This window comes from Thunnus thynnus, chromosome 18, assembly GCF_963924715.1.
Source record: "Thunnus thynnus chromosome 18, fThuThy2.1, whole genome shotgun sequence".
Classification (NCBI taxonomy): Eukaryota; Metazoa; Chordata; class Actinopteri; order Scombriformes; family Scombridae; genus Thunnus; species Thunnus thynnus.
In genome coordinates, this window is record NC_089534.1 from 9,887,598 (window position 1) to 9,909,000 (window position 21,403).

Consider the following 21,403-nt stretch of genomic DNA (forward strand, 5'->3'; position numbering starts at 1 on the left):
ACACACACACACACACACATACACTCTCACACACAGTCTGGCTCCATGCTGACTCTACATCTGTTTGTGTGATACCACGACAGACCTCTGATCACAGGTGCTGTCATGTCTCATGGGCTGGGTTAAAGAAGCCATGCCAAACAGAGGGAGCACGCGTGTGCACGTGTGTGCATGTGTGTTTATGTGTGTGTATGAGAGAGGAGGAGAGGGATGAGCAGGCAGATGCAGAAACTAAAAGACAGAGGAAAGACAGAGATTGAAAAAGAGAACCAAAGTGAAAGAAAAACAGACACGAGATAAGAGACAGAGGAATCATCCATATACTTATAGATAATTGGCAGACTTTCTGGGGAAGACCTGGTCTGATTAGGAGAGACAACATACATCCCACTTGGATGGAAGAGTTCTCATATCTAGAAATATGGCTGAAGCAGAGCTGCACTTCCATTAGAGCAGTTATCCACCCAAAACCACATAGAAACTGTGTCTGCCCCCCTGATCACTTAAATCAATTAAATCAAAACTAAACAGAAGAGGAGATACACATAAAAACCTAATAAAAATTAACACCACCACTGCAATGGTACAACAACAATTACTTACTTTCTACTTGAAACCTGGCTGTGTTATGAAGAATATGTTAGCCTAAATGAATCCACTCCCCCCCAGTCATATTAATACTCACATTCCTCGAGACACCGACCAAGGAGGTGGAGTTGCAGCCATTTTCAACTCAAGTCTAATTATCAACCCTAGACTTAAACTTAATTATAAGTCATTCGAAAGCCTTGTTCTCAGTCTTTCACACCCAACCTGGAAAACTTTATGGCCAACTCTATTTGTTATGGTGTACCATCCTCCTGGCCTGTACTTTGCTCTAAATTTTTATCTGAATTCTGAGTCCTTAGTACAGATAAAGTAATTATAGTAGGTGACTTTAATACTCGTCGTGTAATGATAGCCTTAGCACTGCATTTATCTCATTATTAGACTCAATTGGCTCAGAGTGTAAATAAACCCACTCACTGTCTTAACCACACCCTTGACCTTGTTCTGACTTATGGCATCGAAATTGAACATTTCATAGTTTTTCCACAAAATCCTATTTTATCACACCATTACTTAATAACTTTTGAATTCCTGTTACTGGACTACATGACAAAAATGTCTTCTCTAGATGATCTGATAGTGCTGTAGCTAAATTTAAGGAAGCGATTCTATCAGCATTGAATTCAGTGCCATGTCTCTATACAACAGAGGACTTTTATGCAAACTTTAGTCCCTCCCAAATTGTCATTCGCAGGGTCACTGCAAATGACACTCAACTCCATCACCCCTTTAAAAAAAGAAGATAATAAAACATCGCAAAAATTTGAAAGGATTTTGTTCCATCAAACTGGAAGAATCTCGCTTAGTCTGGCAAGATACTCTTAAAACATATGGGAAGGCCCTCTGTAATGCCAGAGGAGCCTATTACTCATCATTAATAGAGGAGAATAAAAACAGCCCTAGGGTTCCTTTTCAGGCTGACAAAGAGTCATAACTCCATTGATCCATGTATTCCTATAGCTCTCAGTAACAACTTCATGAGCTTCTTTAATGATAAAATTCTAACTATTAGAGACAAGATTCATCACCTCCTGCCCTCAACAGGCACCAATTTATCTCCAAACACAGGAACCTTAGAAACAGGAGTAAAACCTTTGGATTTGGATGGTTTTTTTCCAGTCAACCTTCTTGAACTAACTTCAACGATTTCTTCATCTAAATCATCAACCTGTCTCTTAGACACCATCCCAACTAGGCTGCTTAAGGAAGTCTTAACCTTAGTGAGCACTTCTTTATTAGATATGATGGATCTGTCTTTATCAACAGGCCATGTACAACAGTCCTTTAAAGTAGCTGTAATTAAACCTCTTCTTAAAAAGCCTACTCTTGATTAAGGTGTTTTAGCCAACTATAGACCTATATCTAACCTTCCCTTTCTCTCTAAGATCCTTGAGAAAGCAGTCGTAAATCAGTTGTGTGACTTTCTACATAACAATAGTTTATTGGCAGATTTTTAGTCAAGATTCAGAGACAGCACTGGTGAAAGTTACAAATGACCTCCTAATTGCATCGGACAGAGGACTTCGCTATGTACTTGTCTTGTTAGATCTTACTGCTGCATTTGACACCACTGACCATCACATCGTATTACAGAGACTGGAGCATTTAATTGGCATTAAAGGAACTGCATTAAGCTGGTTTAAGTTCTATTTATCAGATCGATTTCAGTTTGTACACATTAACGATGAATCCACCATGCACGTAAAAGTTAGATGCGGAGTTCCACAAGGTTCTGTGCTTGGACCAACACTATTCACCTTATATGTGCTTCCTTTAGGTAGCCTAATATTATTAGGTAACACTCCATAAATTTTAATTTTTATGCAGATGATACCCACTGAACTGAACTCCAAGCATACCTTAAGGACATGAAGGCCTGAATGACCTGCAATTTTCTACTACTAAACGCAGACAAAACTTAGTTATTGTGCTTGGCCATGAACACCTCAGAAACACATTATCTAATGATATAGCTACTCTAGATGGCATTGCCCTGGCCTCCAGCACCACCATAAGAAAACTGGGAGTTATCTTTAAATAGGGTATGTCCTTCAACTCCCACATAAAACAAATTTCAAGGACCGCCTTTTTCCACCTACATAACATTGCAAAAAATCAGAATCATCCTAACTCAAAAAAATGCAGAAAAATGAATCCATGCATTTGTTACAGGCTGCCCTAACAGCTGGTCCAGAATGCAGCCACATGTGTACTGACAAAAACTAGAAAGAGAGATCATATTTCTCCCATTTTAGCTTCTCTGCACTGGCTTCCATCATATCTTAAAGAGCTCATAGTACACTATTACCCCACTAGAACACTGCGCTCCTAGAATGAAGGCTTACTTGTGGTTCCTAGAGTCTCCAAAAGTAGACTGGGAGGCAGAGCCTTCAGCTATCAGGCTCTTCTCCTGGTAACCATCTTCCAGTTTGGGTCCGGGAGACAGACACGTTCTCTACGTTTAAGAGTATGCTTAAAACTTTCCTTTTTGATAAAGCTTATACTAAGGACCAGCCCAGGCTTGCTTTGGACCAGCCCCTAGTTATGCTGCTATAGGCCTAGACTACCTGGGGGACTTCCCATGATGGACTGAGTTCCTCTCTCCTTCTCCCCCTCTCCATCTGTACACACTCATGTACAATTAATGCATGTTACTAACTTCTTCCCTAGAGTTTTTGTGCTTTCTCGTTTTGCAAGTTTCTATGGATCATGGTCACAGACCACCCTGTTATGGATCGCTTCCATGGACTGTGGCTGTGGACCCTGTGCAGCCATGGTCCTGCTTGACGCCCACGCCTGCTATTATTATTATTATTATTATTAGACATATTTCTATTATTATTATTATTATTATATTTGTTATTGTTGTTGCTGCGCTTCTCTCTGTCTCTCTCTCCCCTCTCCTCCTCCTCCTCTTCCTTTCTCTCTCAACCCAACCGGTCGAGGCTGATGGCCGCCCATTTAGAGCTCGGTTCTGCTTGAGGTTTCCTCCCACTAAAGGGGAGTTTTTTTTTTCCTTGCTGCTGTCGCCAAATGCTTGCTCATGGGGGAATGTTGAGTCTCTGTAAATTAAAGAGTATAGTCTAGACCTGCTCTATGTGAAAAGTGCCCTGAGATAACTTCTGTTGTGATTTGGAGCTATATAAATAAAATTGACTTGACTTGACTACACCTGGCACAGATACCAGGTAGAAAACAGATAGCAGACAGGAACGCTTTTTTCTGTTAGTTGCCGCCTGGTACAATCTTTGATCTCCTCAAAGAGTCTAAAATATCTGTCAGGTTGCATTTTTTGTCTTGCTAAACATAGCAAGAAAATTGCTTGCTTTTTGGCTCCCAGTTGAAAAGGAGAAATTACACAGAGTGATGTACTTCGTTCAATAATCTATGATGAAATAATTTTGAGACTTTTATTCCTAATGATTCCATTATTTGAGTTCCAAAAATATCATTGGTGCAAAATGTGCTGGAACTACTTCTGTGCGGTGTGGGTTTTTGGAGTTATAAAAATCAATAATGTACACAAGGAAGAGTTGAGACCCTGTGTGCTGTAGAAAAATAATGTTAGCTATATACTAGACACAGCCTGAACATGCCATTAAATCTTCAGTTCATGGTCGGTGCCTTAACCCCTAAGTCACAAGACAGCTTCTTAAGGTGGAAGTTATTAGAGAGAAAATACAACATATTCCTTACTGGCCAATTATATGAGCACTGATTTAAAATTATAAGTATCAGAACTGATACGGGTATTTATAATTTAACTGAATTGAATAACTAATAATAACTAGTGGATAACTAATCAATACAATAAGACCATAGGATATGAAGCTTTTGGTACTTGAAGGTGTGAGTTTATAAAAGCACATATACACTCTTAAAAAGGAGAGGTTCAAATTTTTTAAAGTCCATCTTAAAACAATAGTTAGGTGCCAAAATAAACATTGACACATGTTTTTCTTGACATAATCATTCTTCCTGTTCATACTAACCATTAGAAAATCCCCTCATACACTTACTCATCCCTTCATACACTTAACAATGTAAATCTGAAACCAATTCTGTAAAATCTGAACCTACGTTTTACACATGAACCCTTCAGTTCTTTTGTCATCAGGTGTGGTGAACTGTAACGCATTTTCAGAGGAGTATAGATGGACCTACAGAACTCTATATCTAATCTCCTGTTGCATTCAGTCCAATTCTCTTTACAAACACTGTGAAGGCTACAGGGGATGTGGACAGAGAGGAAAACTGCAAGGATTCCACTCTGTAAATGATCTTGCAGGAAACTGCAGCGTTGACTGTTCTTATGTGGCTGGAGGCACTTTCTGAGTAACCTCTTCAGCTCTACCATCAGTGGGTTCATCATTACTGCACAAGCTTCCAAATATGTCCTGAATATATGAACTACAGGAAAATGTCTACAAAATGATGCACAAGAAATCTGATTTTCTATCAGATGTAATACTGCAGCCATAAAACAATATCTTGGCTTTGAATGTCACTGTACTATAAACATTCACATGTTCAGAGATCATCATTACTATTGAAGGAGCATCAGTGGGTGGATTTTTCCTTGAAGACGTATCTAAGCTGAATAACCTGGAAATTGTTTGTATCTGACATAAATGACAGCATTATCAATGTACTCTAGCTTCAATGAAGTGCTGCAACACAGAATTTGACCTTTTTATAAAACAGAATATGTGGCATTTTCATATAGTGTGGAAAGGTTTTGTCCAACGCCCCGACTTTGAAGCTACTTAAAGGAAAATCATTTCAAGGAGTTGAGAAGCTCTTTCCAAGAGAATAAAGCAGATACTGTTGGTGTTGTCAAGCAAGTTAATGATAAAAATGTGTCCAAACTGAGAATATAAATTTCATTCTGTTCTCTGAAGCTAGTATATATATATATATATATATATATATATATATATATATACATGCTTAATTTTCCCCATTCATCCTATCCCTTAGTAGTTAAATAAATATCTTGATTTATAGTCAAGTTGTTGTTTGTGTGTCTTCCTTTATTTCAGAAGATGTATTCAGAGTTCATGATCAGTCTTCAATAAGACTGATTAATTTGATTTAATTATTTTTCCTCCTAATTAATTAATTATTAATTAATTGATCCATGGAGGTGGTGTCCCTATTAACTTTACAGATGCTTAATATTCATTTCCAAGTGTAGTAATACTCCCTTCATAGGAGCCCATGTATACTGATTTTTTTATACCGATGAGCTTTGCTGAAGTCAAAGACTTCAAGAGTTTAAAGATGGAAATGCTGATGCAATGTGACAAATACTTCTGATGCCTCCCAAGGAAATATATTTGGACTAAATAACATGACAAAAACAGTGTATGCTGATCTCGACAAATTGTTTTGAACACAGACAGACAAAAGAGCTTATTTACATTCCAGCAGAAAGTCACCAACAAAGGCCAATCATTGTAATGTAAATGTATAACCTTTGTTGCACCACCCAGGAGAGCGCTGATCTCTATCATTTCACCCCTCGTCTCATCATACAAGTACAATTCTCTGTTGTACTGTATAGCATGATTCAGATCAATAGCAAGCGCCATGTGTGAATACATCTCAGCGGTTGTTTGATATTGTCACCAGGGAGCTTCAGGGGCAGGTTAAAAGCATGGAGGAGAAGGAAAATAAGCTATTCTACCAGCATGACTAATACAATTCCATTTGTTCCAAAGCACTGCAAATTCATTTCAAATAAAGAAAACACCACGTCGTTTCAAGCCCAAGATTTCTAATAAGTACATTTTCTTCATCTCAAGGACTACTGTACAGACAGGAATTAGCTTCAAAAACATCAGATACTCTGAACTGTAATATGAGTGATCATTAGAGAATATAAAAACTAAGGAAATGAGTCTAATTTGAAATTTTAGTTTGCAATCATCCAGATCTTGAGCCATTTACAGATGTTGTTGTCTTCCTGTTTTTATCAGGAGTGTGACGTCCCATGTGACCCTGATCAACAACTCAGATTCTGGGTGGAAACATGGATCGCTCAATCCAGGTGGGTTCTTCTTCACAAGTGATGGTGAGGATAGTGAAACTGCCTGCTGCTGCTTAGAGGAATTGGCCCAGAAAAAAGCTGTTTTTTTTATTGTACCAGAAGGAGAATGGAACTCAGCTCTCTCTGTATTATGGCTGCAAAGAGGGAGCTACATATCAAAGCTCTAAATTTACTGCTCAGTCTTCTTTCCGACCCTCACCTGTGGTCACAAGCTCGGGGTAGTGACTGAAAAAAATAAGATCGCTGACACAAGCAGCCAAGTTGAGATTCCTCCACGGGGCGGCTGGCCTCACTCTACGTGAGAAAGTGAGGAGTTCAGCAGAGAGAGAGAGGGCTTCTGTATCGCAAGCTGCTGTGACTTTGCACTCATTGGAGCAAGCTGAGGTTACTCAGGCTGTTCCGGCTTGACTACAGGGCAGACCCAGAATACACAGGAGGGGTTACTGATCCCCAAGGAAGAGCTGGAGGAAGTTGGGAAAGGACATCCTGGCTGTTTTGTTCACGCTGTTGCTACTGTGACCTTGATAAGTGGCCCAAAAAGCCAGAAAATGGGTGATGGGTAAATGGATGGAAGAACAGGCCCATTCACTCTAAAAAAAGTCTGTTGGTGACCTCTGAGTTGTGATGTGATAATTTGATACAGATGATACCATTGCTCAAGATATTTGTGCTCAAACATTCTGATTTGTCTCAGTCTAACAGAATTTTTATTCTTATGACTACAATTTCATACCTATAGCTCACTTTTGGGTTGCAACTAATTCTATTATTGATTAATTGACAGATTCATTTTTTTTGTTAATTGTTTAATCTATAAAATAAAGAAAATAACAACAAATGCCCATTGCTAACTTCCATAAGCTCCTTATGTTATCCCAACAACAGTTAAAAAACCAAAAGACAAAAGCAGCAAATCCTTACATGGGAGAAACTGAAATGTACAAATATCGGGCATTTGTAGTTGATTCATTATTAAAGGGCTATTCCAGATTTTTAGTATTATACTTTCATAGGGTTATGTCCAAACCGATGCAGCAGAGGCCGAGATATCCTGACTTTTTAGTCCCTAGTATTCTTCAAGCCCCCAAAACACTGGATCCTACTTTTCCCATAATGCAACTAAAGGCATCTTTTCATTAGACCCTTCCTGCCTGGTCAACGCCCACAAAGTCTTTCACACACCAGTTTGTACTGCAGGCTTTCTGTTAAAAATTTGTAGTCTCCCAAGTTGAGATATTTTTGTATTATGATAATAATAATAATGATAATAATAATAATAATACATTTCATTAATAGATCGCTTTTCAAGATGCCTTACACAACAAGTTGCTTTTTTTGGAAAGCCCCTCCAGAGCCCCAGAAGACATTACACAACTGTTTTCAAGTAATACCCATGAGTAAAGTAAAATTACCTTTATGTGTAAAATTGGTGGTGTGTCCCTTTAAAAGGATTAATTAATTATTATAATGGTTGCCCAATTATTTTTTGTTCACCGACTTGTTTATCAATCAACACATTGTTCCAAAATGACGTAATTTTGTAGCATCATATCTCCACTCAACTTAACTAAGAGGGATTCAACCAGTATCTGAACCATAAAACTAAAAGTCAGACGCATAAATGCAGTCATGTCAGCATAAGCAACATCAGCACATTTCACCACACCCCTCACTGTGCAAAGAAAAAAAAAAAAAATCAACTGCTGAACAGACTGATGTTTTGTTCTACAGCTCCAGAACTGGAGGGCAGACTGACGGTCCCGTAGGTTATCACCTAGCGTCAACAGTGCTCACCGAATGCAGATATACAACCGTTCAGAGACCGTTGTGTGGGAGGAAGCGGAACAGGACAGAAGAAGAAGAAGTAGTGAGAAAGACCAGCAGTCTGAGCCTTAGGGACATGTGACTTAATGTTTTCTCTCTGTGGGTGGAAGGTCAGTGAGGCACATTGGTTCTGTTTTAATGTTTCTTATCCAGTACACTGCTGCTTTCACAGCTGCCTTTTTTCCCTCCTTTTGTACAGATACAACATCATGGGAGTGCTACTAAAATAGACACAACACAAAGCCTAAGACAAGGTTAACTCAATCAGACATCCCCAACTACCTAACTTGGTTCCCTCTGGAAGTTTAGCCCCCTCACGGCAGGAGAGACATGTACTGTACATTGTTGCAATGCTAACATTCACTTTTTATTATTTATGACTGCATTTTAAACACGTGTCATTATGTTCAACCTCCTCCGAACCTGCTTCCAAGACGGGTTACTTAAGGATTCTTTCCTTAATCTTTGCCGTCGGCTATTAAATTTTAATTCTTTAAGCTACAAGTCATCAAGAGCACAGGAAGGACCAGCCTACACCTGAATGTACTCTTCATACAATAGTTTATAACAAAGGCTTGATACAATGTAAAGTACGTGTTGATCCCTACTCTCTTTTGGCTTTTATTAATCATTTACAACACATTGTCCTCCCAGTAGCCTCCTATAGTGACACCAGCTACCGGTTGTAACAACCACCTCTCCAGATTTGTCATTATTCCTCCTCGAAGTACATTTCTTTACACACCTAAAGTTCTTAGGAAAGTACTTAAAGCCCTCTACTGAGCCCCAAAAAATTCTGTAAAATAGTGAAAAAGTGAATAACAATCTGAACAATAGTCCGATAACATACTCTCCCACAGCTCGGAGTGTCCCTATCTCTGCCGTCTCATAAAAACTTAATGCGTCCAAGCTCTTAAAACCTAGACAAGTAGAGGCCATTTCAGCAGCAGAGAAGTTCAATTTCACTCCAGAAACATCCCCAGCAAAAAACAAGCTTTCCTTTTCCAGAGCCACTTGGCAGAAAAGTGAAATCCTATTAAATCTTTCAGCAAAGCTTCTAAAAATATTGTGGAGAAAGTGTCCCAAGTCACACTTCTTGCTGTCTGCTAAAAACAGAGCGCTGTCCACTTCCCTGGAAAGGCTATTGTTAGTAGACACTGACATGACATCGGCTATGTCACTGCCGCTTCACAACCATCTTTAGGATACCAGAAAACATATTTTCAACTTTGTAAAACTAGTCTACTGCATCTTTTAAGCTATGCACACATGTTGTCATGAGCACACTGACCAAATAGATTTCTCAGCACTGAAAAGGAGCTGCGGTACTCTCTTTAAAAAGGTCCTTCACAACAAATCAATAAGTCTTCTGACAGCCACAATAAGGTTTTACAATCATCACTGTAAGAGAGAAAACACACTCACGACTACAAAGGAGTCTCACCTCTCTCACAGGTACTATCCCAGAAGCCGGTCCCAGTGCAGTCACAGACGAAGCGGTTCCATCCTTCCTTACACACCCCGTTGTTCTTGCAAGGGTTGCTGTCGCACTGTTTCCCCGTCACTTTACTACACGAAGACTTGATGCCCGTCACGTTCTGGGACAGAGCTATCTGACGGATGTCCTTGCTGCGTCCGTCAATGAACAAATCCCGGACGCAGCCCACGTAGCCGTAGTTCAGCATAGCGGTCCAGAGCTCAGTGGGCAGCACCAAACCCACCCGGTTGTCTGGCAGACCACCCAGATAAAGGTCCCCCTCCAGGTCCAAGATCTCATTTTCCCCGCTGGCTGTGAAAGGGGTCCGGCGGCTGTTTACTGAGATAATGCCTGGGGGAAGAAAAATCAATTATTAAATACCGGCTAGACACTAAACTGCAAAAAAATGTACATGTCAACATGTCATGTAGTCTTCTCCAAGAATATGTTTTTTTAGAAAACACTGGTCACTGTTTCTTGTTGGATTTTCTCAAATCAAGCGTGATGTTCTCCTAGTTACATGATCTTCTATATTTTGCTAACTGCCGGAAAATAGCACTTGTTTCTGCTAAATTACTGAAATAACAGGAACTCCACTGAAAACGAGTGACATTTATTGCCCTCAGTTTACAGCATTTTGGCACTTACATATAATTGATATTCAAAGACTAAATAAAAATTACAATTTCAAACAGAATGTGAATTAATGGCTCCTTTTTGTTCAACAAAGTGAGGACAGAGGTGAAAATAACTAGATTTTTGCTTGCACTTCCACTTTAGTGGAGCTGCAAGCAAAGCCGAAGCGCACTGACAGCAAATCTGTAAAAAAAGAGGCTGACAAAAATAGAAAAGTACAACTGTGTCTGTGCTAAGAGGTGGTTTTGAGTAGGAGGAGGTGCTAACCTATGTTTGGAAGCCAAAATTGCACTGATCACTGACTGTAACACTCTCTTCAAGGCCACTGATATTCCAGTCACGAAAATTACAGAATGGGGGATGCAGGAAAAAAATAAGCTTGCATCCAGCGAAATAACCACTTCACTGGCACAAGGACACTGATAATATACACTAGCAAAAGAGCCCCAATACCACACAATAGATATTTTTATGTGTGTATTCTCCCATGAGACAATTAAAGCAACTATCAGAGGGACATTTTATATTTTTCTTAACATCCATATAACCCCAAATTAATAGTTTTATGCAAGGACCCCATGGTCCAAATAATTATAAACTCCCTGGCACTGCTGCATTTGTACTACTAAGATATAGTGACAACACACTCCCTCATTTATATTCCAAGCAGATAAAAATACACCACAGACAAAATCATTAGAGACGTTACGTGTGATCTCAGCCAGACTCTATAAACATAAATGTATTGTGCATTTTATTTTATATAGCATAGTCAAAACAGTTTGGTTCATCAGTTCTTTCTGACTCAAAAATGACAACGAGGGAATCTAGTATGATTCCCAAAAAGACTGTCTTTTAGTGAACTAGATCAAGGGTAAATGAAAGGTTGTTAAAGATTTGTTTACATCAGCAGGAAAACAAGCCTATAATTAAATTTTCATGATCACTTAAACCATTTTTTTTACTGTCAAACCTTTCAATACATGTGCAAAATAATTAGATTGTGCCTTTAAATATATATGGATCATTAGAGAGAGAGGAATAAGATCGATATGTACGATCATACCTCTGTCTGCACCTCTCTAACAGCCCTTACTGAGATTGAGAAAAACATAGAAAAGAGGGTGTAAAGATCACCTTTTCCACAAAACACAAATTTAGCTTGTCTGAAAACAGTGTAATCTGAGCTCTCACATTTCACTTGTGTTACATTCACCTTGCAGCCAGACAGGGAGATTCTGGTGAGAGCTCTTTGTAGCCAAGAAATTTAATTCACTTGCAACTCCTATTAACATTTCACTCCAGCCACAAGTGTGATTATGCCTGTTCTTAACCATCCCTCAGTCTGGTATCCATATATCTGTCTCATTCCTCTTTTTCCCTGTGAAAATCCTACTTTCTACTCTGCTATCGCACTGGGGGCTGTGCTGGTGATTAATCAAAGCAGTGAGCTCTGACACACGACTAAATTGGCTGCTCTAACCTGATATATAACACAGGCTGCAGCCCCGACTAACACACCCGAGTTCTCTGGAGGATCCCACCTAGTGCAGAGATTGTGTTGGGTTTGGAGCTCAAGGCAACAGAAGTTTCCAACCCTTTTCTCTAATATAATCTTCTTCTAATACTTTCTGTGTATATGGCCATGTTTTGAGGTCAGAGGACATACAGATGGAAGCGGCAGAGGAGAAATAAATCAGTAACCGGCTAGAGAGAAGTACGATTCTATCCTGGCGATAAATCACCCCGGAAATTAATATAATGAGGACGTTTACATCATCCGGTGTTTGCGATACAGGAAAAAAGCTGAAATAAACAGTAACATGTTTACTGCTTAGATTCTTACTGCTGGTGCAGCTCCGTTGTGACAGCTGGTGTGAGCTGTATTGTTTGTTTTGTTGTTAATTACAGTATTATTTCCATGAACACACACATTTTGTGGCCTTTAAATTTCGGTACATTATTATTATTATACATTATTATATGTTAAACTTGTCTGGGGGGGATGAAAGTACAATTTAATGATGGTGAAAGTCATTTCTATATTTCTATTTGCTATTTCAAGTAAAGTTTTCCTGTTAGGTTTTTGTTTACAACCCATCAACTCTTAGAAAATCAAGAAAGGCAATTTAAACAAATCTATATCTTTTAGGCCCGTTATCAAGTAAAAACTACTAAATATTTATTTGTTGCAGCCTCTCAGGTCTAAAACGTTGCTGCTTTTCGTTCTTTCATATTAAATGAAGCTTTGGCAAAAGTTCAATCATTCTGCCTTTATTCATCTATGGGTGAATGTCATTGTTTCCTCCTGTTATATTCTTCTTCATCACTTCCACATTCCCACACTGTCAAAATTCCTACATTCACAATTCCGACATCAACGCCTGACCAATGATCTTTCTGCCTGCTTTCTGTCCTTCAGACCTACTATCGTGCAACCCATCACCACCATGACCAGTCCAGAGTGACTCAACTGAAAGTTCCCATCAACAATCTGCTGGTTCCACCACCACCACCACCAGCATCTAGACTCTGATCCTGTCCTGTCTCCTGTCTTCATATGGGCCCACGCTTAATGAAGATGCTTCACATCAATGGAGTTCAATTGGCAAAATATTTCCATGTTGTTAATCTCAATAAATGATGTCATTTACTTTCAATTGACTGTTCTTATTGAAATATATTTAGCTTTAATGACTCTAAACACTGTTTTGAAATTTAAAAACAGCACTTAGGGTTCTAATTGTGAGGTGCACTAAGGAAAGGCAGGAAATAAAGGTCATTATTTCATTTTAGGGACTTATATACTTGTTATGTGAGGGGAAAATATATATATTTACTAACTACCGTAATAATGAAAACAATTGTAAAACTTTTTTTTGTTAATTCCCCAAAATGAAGGTCTCCCATCTCAAACGATGAATGATGATACCCTCTTGCTATAAAGGAATATACAGGCTAAGTCCCTATAGCAATATAACAGAAAGGACGAGTCATTCTTCACTCTGTATTTCAGGATATATTGTACAGTAGCGTACATTTATTTCTTTGGTTTAATTCTCTGTATAGTGGTTTGTTATTTGCCTTGTCAGCTCTGCCTATAAATTCATATGATTTGCAGCCAGAGGCAACATATTTTTAATTGAGCCAAGAGTTCAGTCTCCTGATTGAAGCCATACTTTGATTTTGTGTGTGTGTGTGAGAAAGAGGGAGAGAAAGGAAAAACAGTAATAAACTGAGACCACAGTGCCTTACCAAAGCACCAAGCTGATCACAGTTTATTTTAGCAACTTTAACAACCTGTGACAATGCTGTTAAACAGAACTCAAGTGTCTAACTCTACTTTTAGTAATGATTGTGGCTAAAAGTAGGAAAATCTGTTCAGTTGTAGTCGCTGCCATACTACTGCAAAAAGTTCTGAATGGGCAAAGTAGATAGATTCATAAAACTGAGGTTCCTTCATCCTTACCTGAGCGACCATCTCTCTGGATGTCCACATGGTGCCAGACGCCGTCATTGACCTTAGCCTGAGTGGCTTTGACCTTGATGGTGCCGGAGCCCATGTCCAGCAGCAGGTACAGTCCTCCATCCAGCAGCTCCACAGCAAAGAAGTCCACCTTGTTGTTCTTCTGACCCTTGGCGTCCCGTCGGTCCTGGGGCTTGCCGTGGGTGAAGAGTATCAGTCCGTTGGGTTCGGAGGTGCGGAAGTCAAAAGAGATGGAGCCGACGCGCTTGGTGTTCCATTTTGGCAAAGCCAAGTAGGAGTCGGGGGTCTCGAAGTTGATGGGGTCGAGGGTGGGAACGTTTTCGCACTTGAAGACCACGTCGCCCTGGAGTTTCATCTTGGGGTCCACGATGCGGGCGAGGCGGGACAGCTCCAGGCGGATATCGTTGTTCTTGTACACCACCTGGGGAAGACAGTGTGTTAAAGACTTCCCATATATGCATTAAAATATATGGCACGCATGCAAGTGTAAAATTATACCTCAGTGTGAATCATAGAGGGCTTAGAGGGTTTTGTTTATCCTTTTTTAGTTTGTTCACGATGTATCACCGTAGTAGATAATTTGCCAGAGAAGTAATGATTGAAAAAATTATATTTTTTTCTCTGTGAATGAATTGCACTCCATTGTAAAATGTAATATTATAGCATCATACTCTAGTAATATCACATATTGCTGATTTGAGGACGGCTGGATCGATAAAACTAATATCTTCTAAGGTGTGTATGGCCCGATTTGTTTCTCAGTCATTTTCTATTTCAGCTCCAATTTATCCACAGTGAAACGGAGATTGTACACAAATGCGTGACTATATTTTGGTTTGATTGAACATCTGCCGACTGAGTCAAATGTGAGAAGCAATGGCTATATTATTAGTGAGTAATCCCCCGTATAGTTCAAAAAGAGCAGTCTTTGTGAACACAGGGTGAAACCCCTCCGGAGTATCTGTGACCCTGTGAGAATATACTCAACATCACACCTATTTACCCACAATAAATTCACCCCAACCCCCTAATCCATAAAAGTAGAAAGCAGCTTTACTTTATAGTCAAATACAACCAAATACCGCAGAAAAGGAGAGCAGAATATTGTCAATTGGAATCCACTGAGGCGGAAAATTAATGTTTTTTCTTTTCTTTTCTGGTGAGGAAGACAGGCTTTTTCTTGATATATAAGGCAGTGTGTGCGCGCAGGAAACAGCAACACTGTTAGAGGGAGCGCAGCTGTCAGCAAACAGATTTTACTGCTGTGGGATTACCGATAATCCTGGAAGATTTGACAGTAAATCAACACAGGTGACCCGAACGCCGAGGAGGACTGGAGAGGAGGGGAAAGAGAGAGAGAGAGAGAAAAAACGGAAGGAGAGACAGACGAGCTGGTGGGAATAAGGGCAGCAGAAAACTGTGAGAAAAAAAAAACGCCAGGAAGCAAACAGAGAGAAAAAGAGGGAGGGATCTCGAAGATTAAATGCTGTAAAGCCAGTGTGTGCCACTTGCTTTCAAAATATGCTTGCGTTATGTTCGTGTGTACATACACGTCTATGTGAAGCGCAACACAAACAGCGGCGTAGCTGTCAATGCAGTTAACGACTACACTTAATCTCCTGAACATGACACACAACAAAGTAATCACCACATACTTTGTCAAGCTCTAAATCTACCGATAGTGCGCCACAAAATACTGATGACGTGCATTCCATTTTTAAACATATTAAAAGCTTGGCTACCTGCGAAAGTACATTATCATATGAACACACTTGAGATGCATTGGACACAAAAGAGAGACAAGAGAGTGTTTGAGTATGCTAAACATGCTAATATGACTCATGGCTTGAGGGATCATTTCTGTTAGCTCTTTTTGTTTGCATGTGATTATAAGCTAAGCACTAGATCTGAAGAGAGAAATTCTAGTGAAACACGGCGCAATCTAACTCTCTGAATAATGTCAATCAGCATCAGCCGAGTTGATTTAAACCCAACTCAACTGAAATTATGATAAACATCAAAATGAAAAAAACTGATATTACCATAAACATCAAATGTAAAAACAGAACTGACGAATTATATTCCACGGAGATGTTGTATCTGCCCTGTAGCTCAAAACCCAAACTTGAACCTCCATTAAGATAACACGGATTTCTCTGAAACACTGATGTTTTTATGTTTTCTTCTGAAGCAAAATACCTTGCATTTCACTTTCACCGAGCTTTTAGACTACTCTTGGGCAAGAGAACAAACTGAATATTACATGAAAGGAGAACGAGAGAAGAGAAAGATGCTTTAATGCTGCTCATTTGCAAAGGAGAACTTTTTTTTTTTTTTTTTTTTTTCCTGGTCTGTGATGGTCACTGTGCAATCCTTAGATGTAAATCGCTCAAACTTGCCCGAGTTCCAAGACAGTCTGTCTCTGTCTTTGAGACATATCAAGTAGAGTTTTCTCTACATGGAAAGAATAATTAAACTCTGTGATTTTTCACTATACAAGGTCTACTTTAGGCAGATCGGGCTATTCTTAAACTGTGAAAACCCCTGTTTGTCTCATGAAAACCTTTGTTTGCTTGGTAGTGAAAGTCTTAACAAACTTTCTGCAGCAGCACAATGTTATTCTGGGACACACTAATCTTACAATCAACCAGGCCCCCGATCTGTTTTGGGATTATGATTTTGTCTGTGCTACTGCAGGCTAATCAATAAGGTAATCGAAATGATGTTATAAAAGAGGAACTGACTACTGCGGTTATGTGTACCTCATCTCTTCCTTTGTTATGGCTGTGCTTTGCTACGCTATCCCTCTGCCTATCAACAGCCTTATGGGGCCCATTCATAATGCACGCACAGGGGACTGTAACGACTCCATAAAGCCGAGATGCTCCATCTCTGCTGCGGGATGGTGTATTGATCGGGCCTGGTAGGGAAACGAGGGAGAGGGGCGAGGGGAAAAGGCTGGTGGGTGGAAGCGAGTGTGCGTGCGCAGACACACACACACACACACATATATAGACTATCTCCTCCCTAATCTACTTCAGATCAGTGCTCATGTCCTCTTGGCCTCGGCCACAGCTGCTGTCAGCTGCTGATTTAGCCAGGTGTTAATGAAGAGGCAGGGTAATTCCACTGAAGTGAAGAGACGATACACACACACACACACGTGCACACGCACACACACAAGGAACTCATGAAGCACACAAACAATGCAACTGTACACAGAAAATTTAGTGCAAATTAATGTAACAACAGAGGGTGAGTAAATATTATAACTGGATGAGTGACAGCACTGCTGAAACAAAGGATAGAATATTCAGTCATCATTAGTGGGAATCAATATGGGCCTAAATTACCATTTTATGAAAACTGAAATGTGACAGTGCACCGATATTAAAGGATTAGTTCACCCTAATCACTAACAACATACTTTCCCACTTACACCTATTGCTATCTAGCTGTGCAGATATTTTCTATGTGCCTGGGTTTTGAAAAAGATCCACCATTAAAATATTCTGCCTTCATCCCAATGAACTGGAAGTGAATGGCATTCAGAAAAATTACTTTTGACAAACACAGCGGTAATATGTTGGGAACTATTTTCTGCTCAGCTCACAGCGAGGTCTGTGGATTATCCTGAGTAACTAAGATGTTTCTGGAACTTTTTTTTTTTTTTTTTGCAATGAGCTATGCAAATGAAATTCCCTTCACCTCTATTGTATTGAGGTGGCTGAAGTCTCAGTAGTGGATATCTCAAATCTCAGCCTGTCGTCACACATAAAACCAAAACTATCACTGGATAAATAAGAGACATATTTTTTGTGATTTGGGTGGAATGATCTTTCAATGTGAAAAACTTCAAGTGTAGGCTGCCAAGCGTGTTCAGCCATGCCACAGGATACACTATTCTTTACAGAACAGTGAGGCTGCACTTGTGAGGCTCATACTCTCTCTGCACATACTGCTGTTACTGCTGCTGCTGCTTCACAGCTCAAAATGCCTCAACAGTTACAGCCCTACAGCCACCTCCACCACAGCATCCATGAAGCATGTTGGCTCTGATTCTTTGCTTCCTCCTGGGGAGGCAGTTTGCCTTCGCCACGTTCCGCTTTGTGTTAAGATGTATGTATTGCAGAAAGTGAGAGCCTTGACAGCGAAAATCAACTATATACACAGTATTTTGCCGGGTTTTTTTGTCAATTTATTGGTTTCCTGAGACATCAAACTGAAATAGAATCATGACACTGAATAAACTGCAGCTAGAAAAATATATAACAAAGTGTTACGTTATTAGATTCCTTCTCTAAGATTCTTCTCTGCACCACAAGGACCCTCATTCAGGACCTTGGCTGTCTCAGCCCATCTTCACACTTCACACTCTCATCGACTTCAACTCTCCAAACGCCCAAATACTGAATCCATGACATTTGAGCCGGTGTCAGGGTTGACACCAAAACTTTGAATGAACTTAAATTCCATGTTGGTCCTTCGTGGTTAAAATATTGTAGCAAACCTCAGAATGCTTCCACCCTGACTGACAGAAACTGTAAACAAGTCTTCTGCGGGGTCAAGATCTGCTGATGATTACTGCTGCATCCATAAGACACAACACTGTTTCCCAGATACGTGACTCTGAATAACCTCCAGGCTGGTAGTATTGCTGGTAGCATTAGCCTGCCCTGCTGTCTCTTGCCGTGTAGCACTTTAAAAACTTATTTTAGTGTTTTTAAGTCATTTGGTTTTATTAAAATATCTTATATAACACCTTTAATTAAGTTCTATGTTTTCAGTTTTATTCTACTTTTTATGCTTGTTCCTTTAACTATGTCCTTTAACCAGCTCAGCAAAATAAGCTTTAAAACAACTGATTTAAACGAGCTGTTCAAAGGATTATATGTTACATGAAAACATTACTCAAATACAAAAAACTGTCAATGCAAATGGAGATACTTTCCAGGAGTTAAAACAATCATTGGCCCACAAAGAATTTTGAGATCAGCTAGCAGTTTATCTAACGTCGCTTAAAGCACAGATTAATAAATTAGTATTTGACTAGTTTATACGATTGATTTTAGGCTTTTTTAAATGTTCTCAGTGAACCAGCAGTGTTACAGAAATATCCTGATGTTCTGTATTCCACTGCGTGATCAGAAGAGAAACTCTAGCATTGTATGTATTTAACTTCCTTTGGAAAGTTAGTGTAAGATCATCTCATAAGTCCTACGGTGAAATCCAATACTGCTCAGTTCTGACAGCAGAGAGGAGAAGCTGAAGCAAGGAGATGTGAACTTGTTTTCTGTACTTACATCCTGTTCTTTTGTAAGTAAAAGTTTCTAAATAGATCTGAAAAAGGCCTCAAAAAAGGAAGATTAAGAGTCGACCTTTCAAAAGAGTATGACCTACTGTAAAAAAATGGCTCTAAAATATTATTAATCTCATATGCCATCAGCTATCATAGGTGTAACTGGAGTCTAGAGTTTAAAAAATAAAAACTATAATAAAAAAACTTATTTTTATAATATTATATAATGCAGGGTTTAGAATTACCCGGCATCTAGGTTACAAATTTATGCATAAGGTGTCACCTTGAGCCAAACAAACAATGTTTACAACGCCACAGATTAGCCTTTAGGCGGCGTGGGTGAGAGGTGAAGGCCTTCCATTAAATTCTGAGGTTTGTACCCATCCATCACTGTTTGGCCTTCTAAGGGGACATAAAAAAAAAGTGAAATAATTAAAAGGACAGGGTGACATTTGCATTTTTATTGGAGGGGAAAACAAGCATTGCCTGAACATACTGTGGTGACTAACACAAAATCACTCTCCGTTTTTTTTTTTTTTTTTAAATCCTCGCACCTTCTGTCCTCACATCCTTGCTTCCCTGCTTGTTACTCAGCATCTCCCCGTTCTTCCACCTCCTGGATACAGCTCCTCCTCCCCCAGCAGAACGCTCGATGACAGCGCATGCCCCGGCCACCCCCACAGTCTGACACAAGTTGCCACTACACAGCTCCAGTGCCGCAACGGGTGCCCTGCGACGCCGGATGGAGGGGCTGGATGGCGTGAGAGCTGATGGGGGGGGGGGGGGTGGGGGCGGGGAGGGGGGGGAGGGGTTGCAGAAAGCACTGACTGCATGGCGCTGCAAACATTAGGCTGACTGGCGAGTGAGTCGGGTGGCTGCCCACTGGCCCTCGGTCACGTGACATGCGGCAGCCCACATGGCAAAACACGAGCGTGGGTGGGACATGTGTGTGTGTGAGTGTTGTGTATGGATGACATCCCATATAGCCTAGGGGGGCAGATGAGTGCAGTGGAGACTGAACAAGAGAGGGGTAGTGATGGCAGCACGCAGCATCTCTTTTGTTGTCAGACAGAGGGAAAAGGGAGGTATTCGCTCACTGCAGCAGCACATGCCTCCATCCACCTATTCATCAGCTCTTCCTCTCTTTCAAAGTGATGCTTTTTTTTTTTTTTAATATTGTTCTTTACCCTGATGGTTAACAGAGACCAAGATGCACCAACGATCCTGGCTCAGCAGCCTCTGAAGCGCTCTAGCCAGACATTACCAACACAGTCAGACAGAAATACTGACGCACTCTCATCTGAGCAATGGCCCAAACTCAACTGAATCATTCCCTCATTATCTGGGGATATTGAATCCAAAGGAAGAGGTGGAGGGGGCAGGAAGGAATAAATGTGGTGTGGGAGAGAATGAGAGAGGCGCAAAGACAAAAAAGATAATACAAAGGGAGTACACATAGGTGAGGGTGAATGCAAATACACACAGGCAGTAAAAAAAAACCACACATCTTGGGCGTAGTGCAACGATGAAAGAGATAGTGTGAATGAATAAAGATATGAAGGAGAGATTACAAGGCGAGTCGTGAGCAGTTTGCATGGTTCTGTGTAGCAGATGGCATCATGCCTGCTTAATGGAGCAACGTATGATGAACAGTTGAGGACCACACAATACTACCACTACCCGGCCACATGGTGAATCACCTCCAAGATTCTGTCCACCCAGTGCTCTCTCTCAAGGGCCAACTCACGCTGAGTCACGCTCACCCCGATAATATTAGAAACACATGGAAAACGCAACCGCCTCGGCATCACGGCTCACGATGTAACATGCAGTCCTTACATTAAAGCATCTGCCTTGTTAAAGCTGCACTTATCAACGTTTTTATAAGAACAATGGGTCATAAGACTATATATAATGTGAAAGGGGTCGCTCGTAGTGATGAACCACCCACAGAGGATTATAACCCAACTCCGCAGTTCCACTCAACTCTGAGTTTTAGCAGCTTTCATCTTGTTCTAG

General features: G+C 40.2%; 1 protein-coding gene across 5 annotated transcripts in view; it reads right to left on the reverse strand.

Annotated features, from left to right (window-relative positions):
- Nucleotides 1-21,403, reverse strand: part of LOC137168930 (neurexin-3b) — a 293,090-nt gene that overhangs the window by 190,818 nt on the left and 80,869 nt on the right. For all 5 annotated transcript variants that reach the window (XM_067571794.1, XM_067571797.1, XM_067571793.1 and 2 more), the window contains 2 exons: nt 14,068-14,506; nt 9,930-10,313 (listed from right to left, as the gene is read on the reverse strand). In XM_067571794.1, the coding sequence (XP_067427895.1) occupies nt 9,930-10,313; nt 14,068-14,506 (823 nt within the window). The remainder of the gene's footprint in view (nt 1-9,929; nt 10,314-14,067; nt 14,507-21,403) is intronic.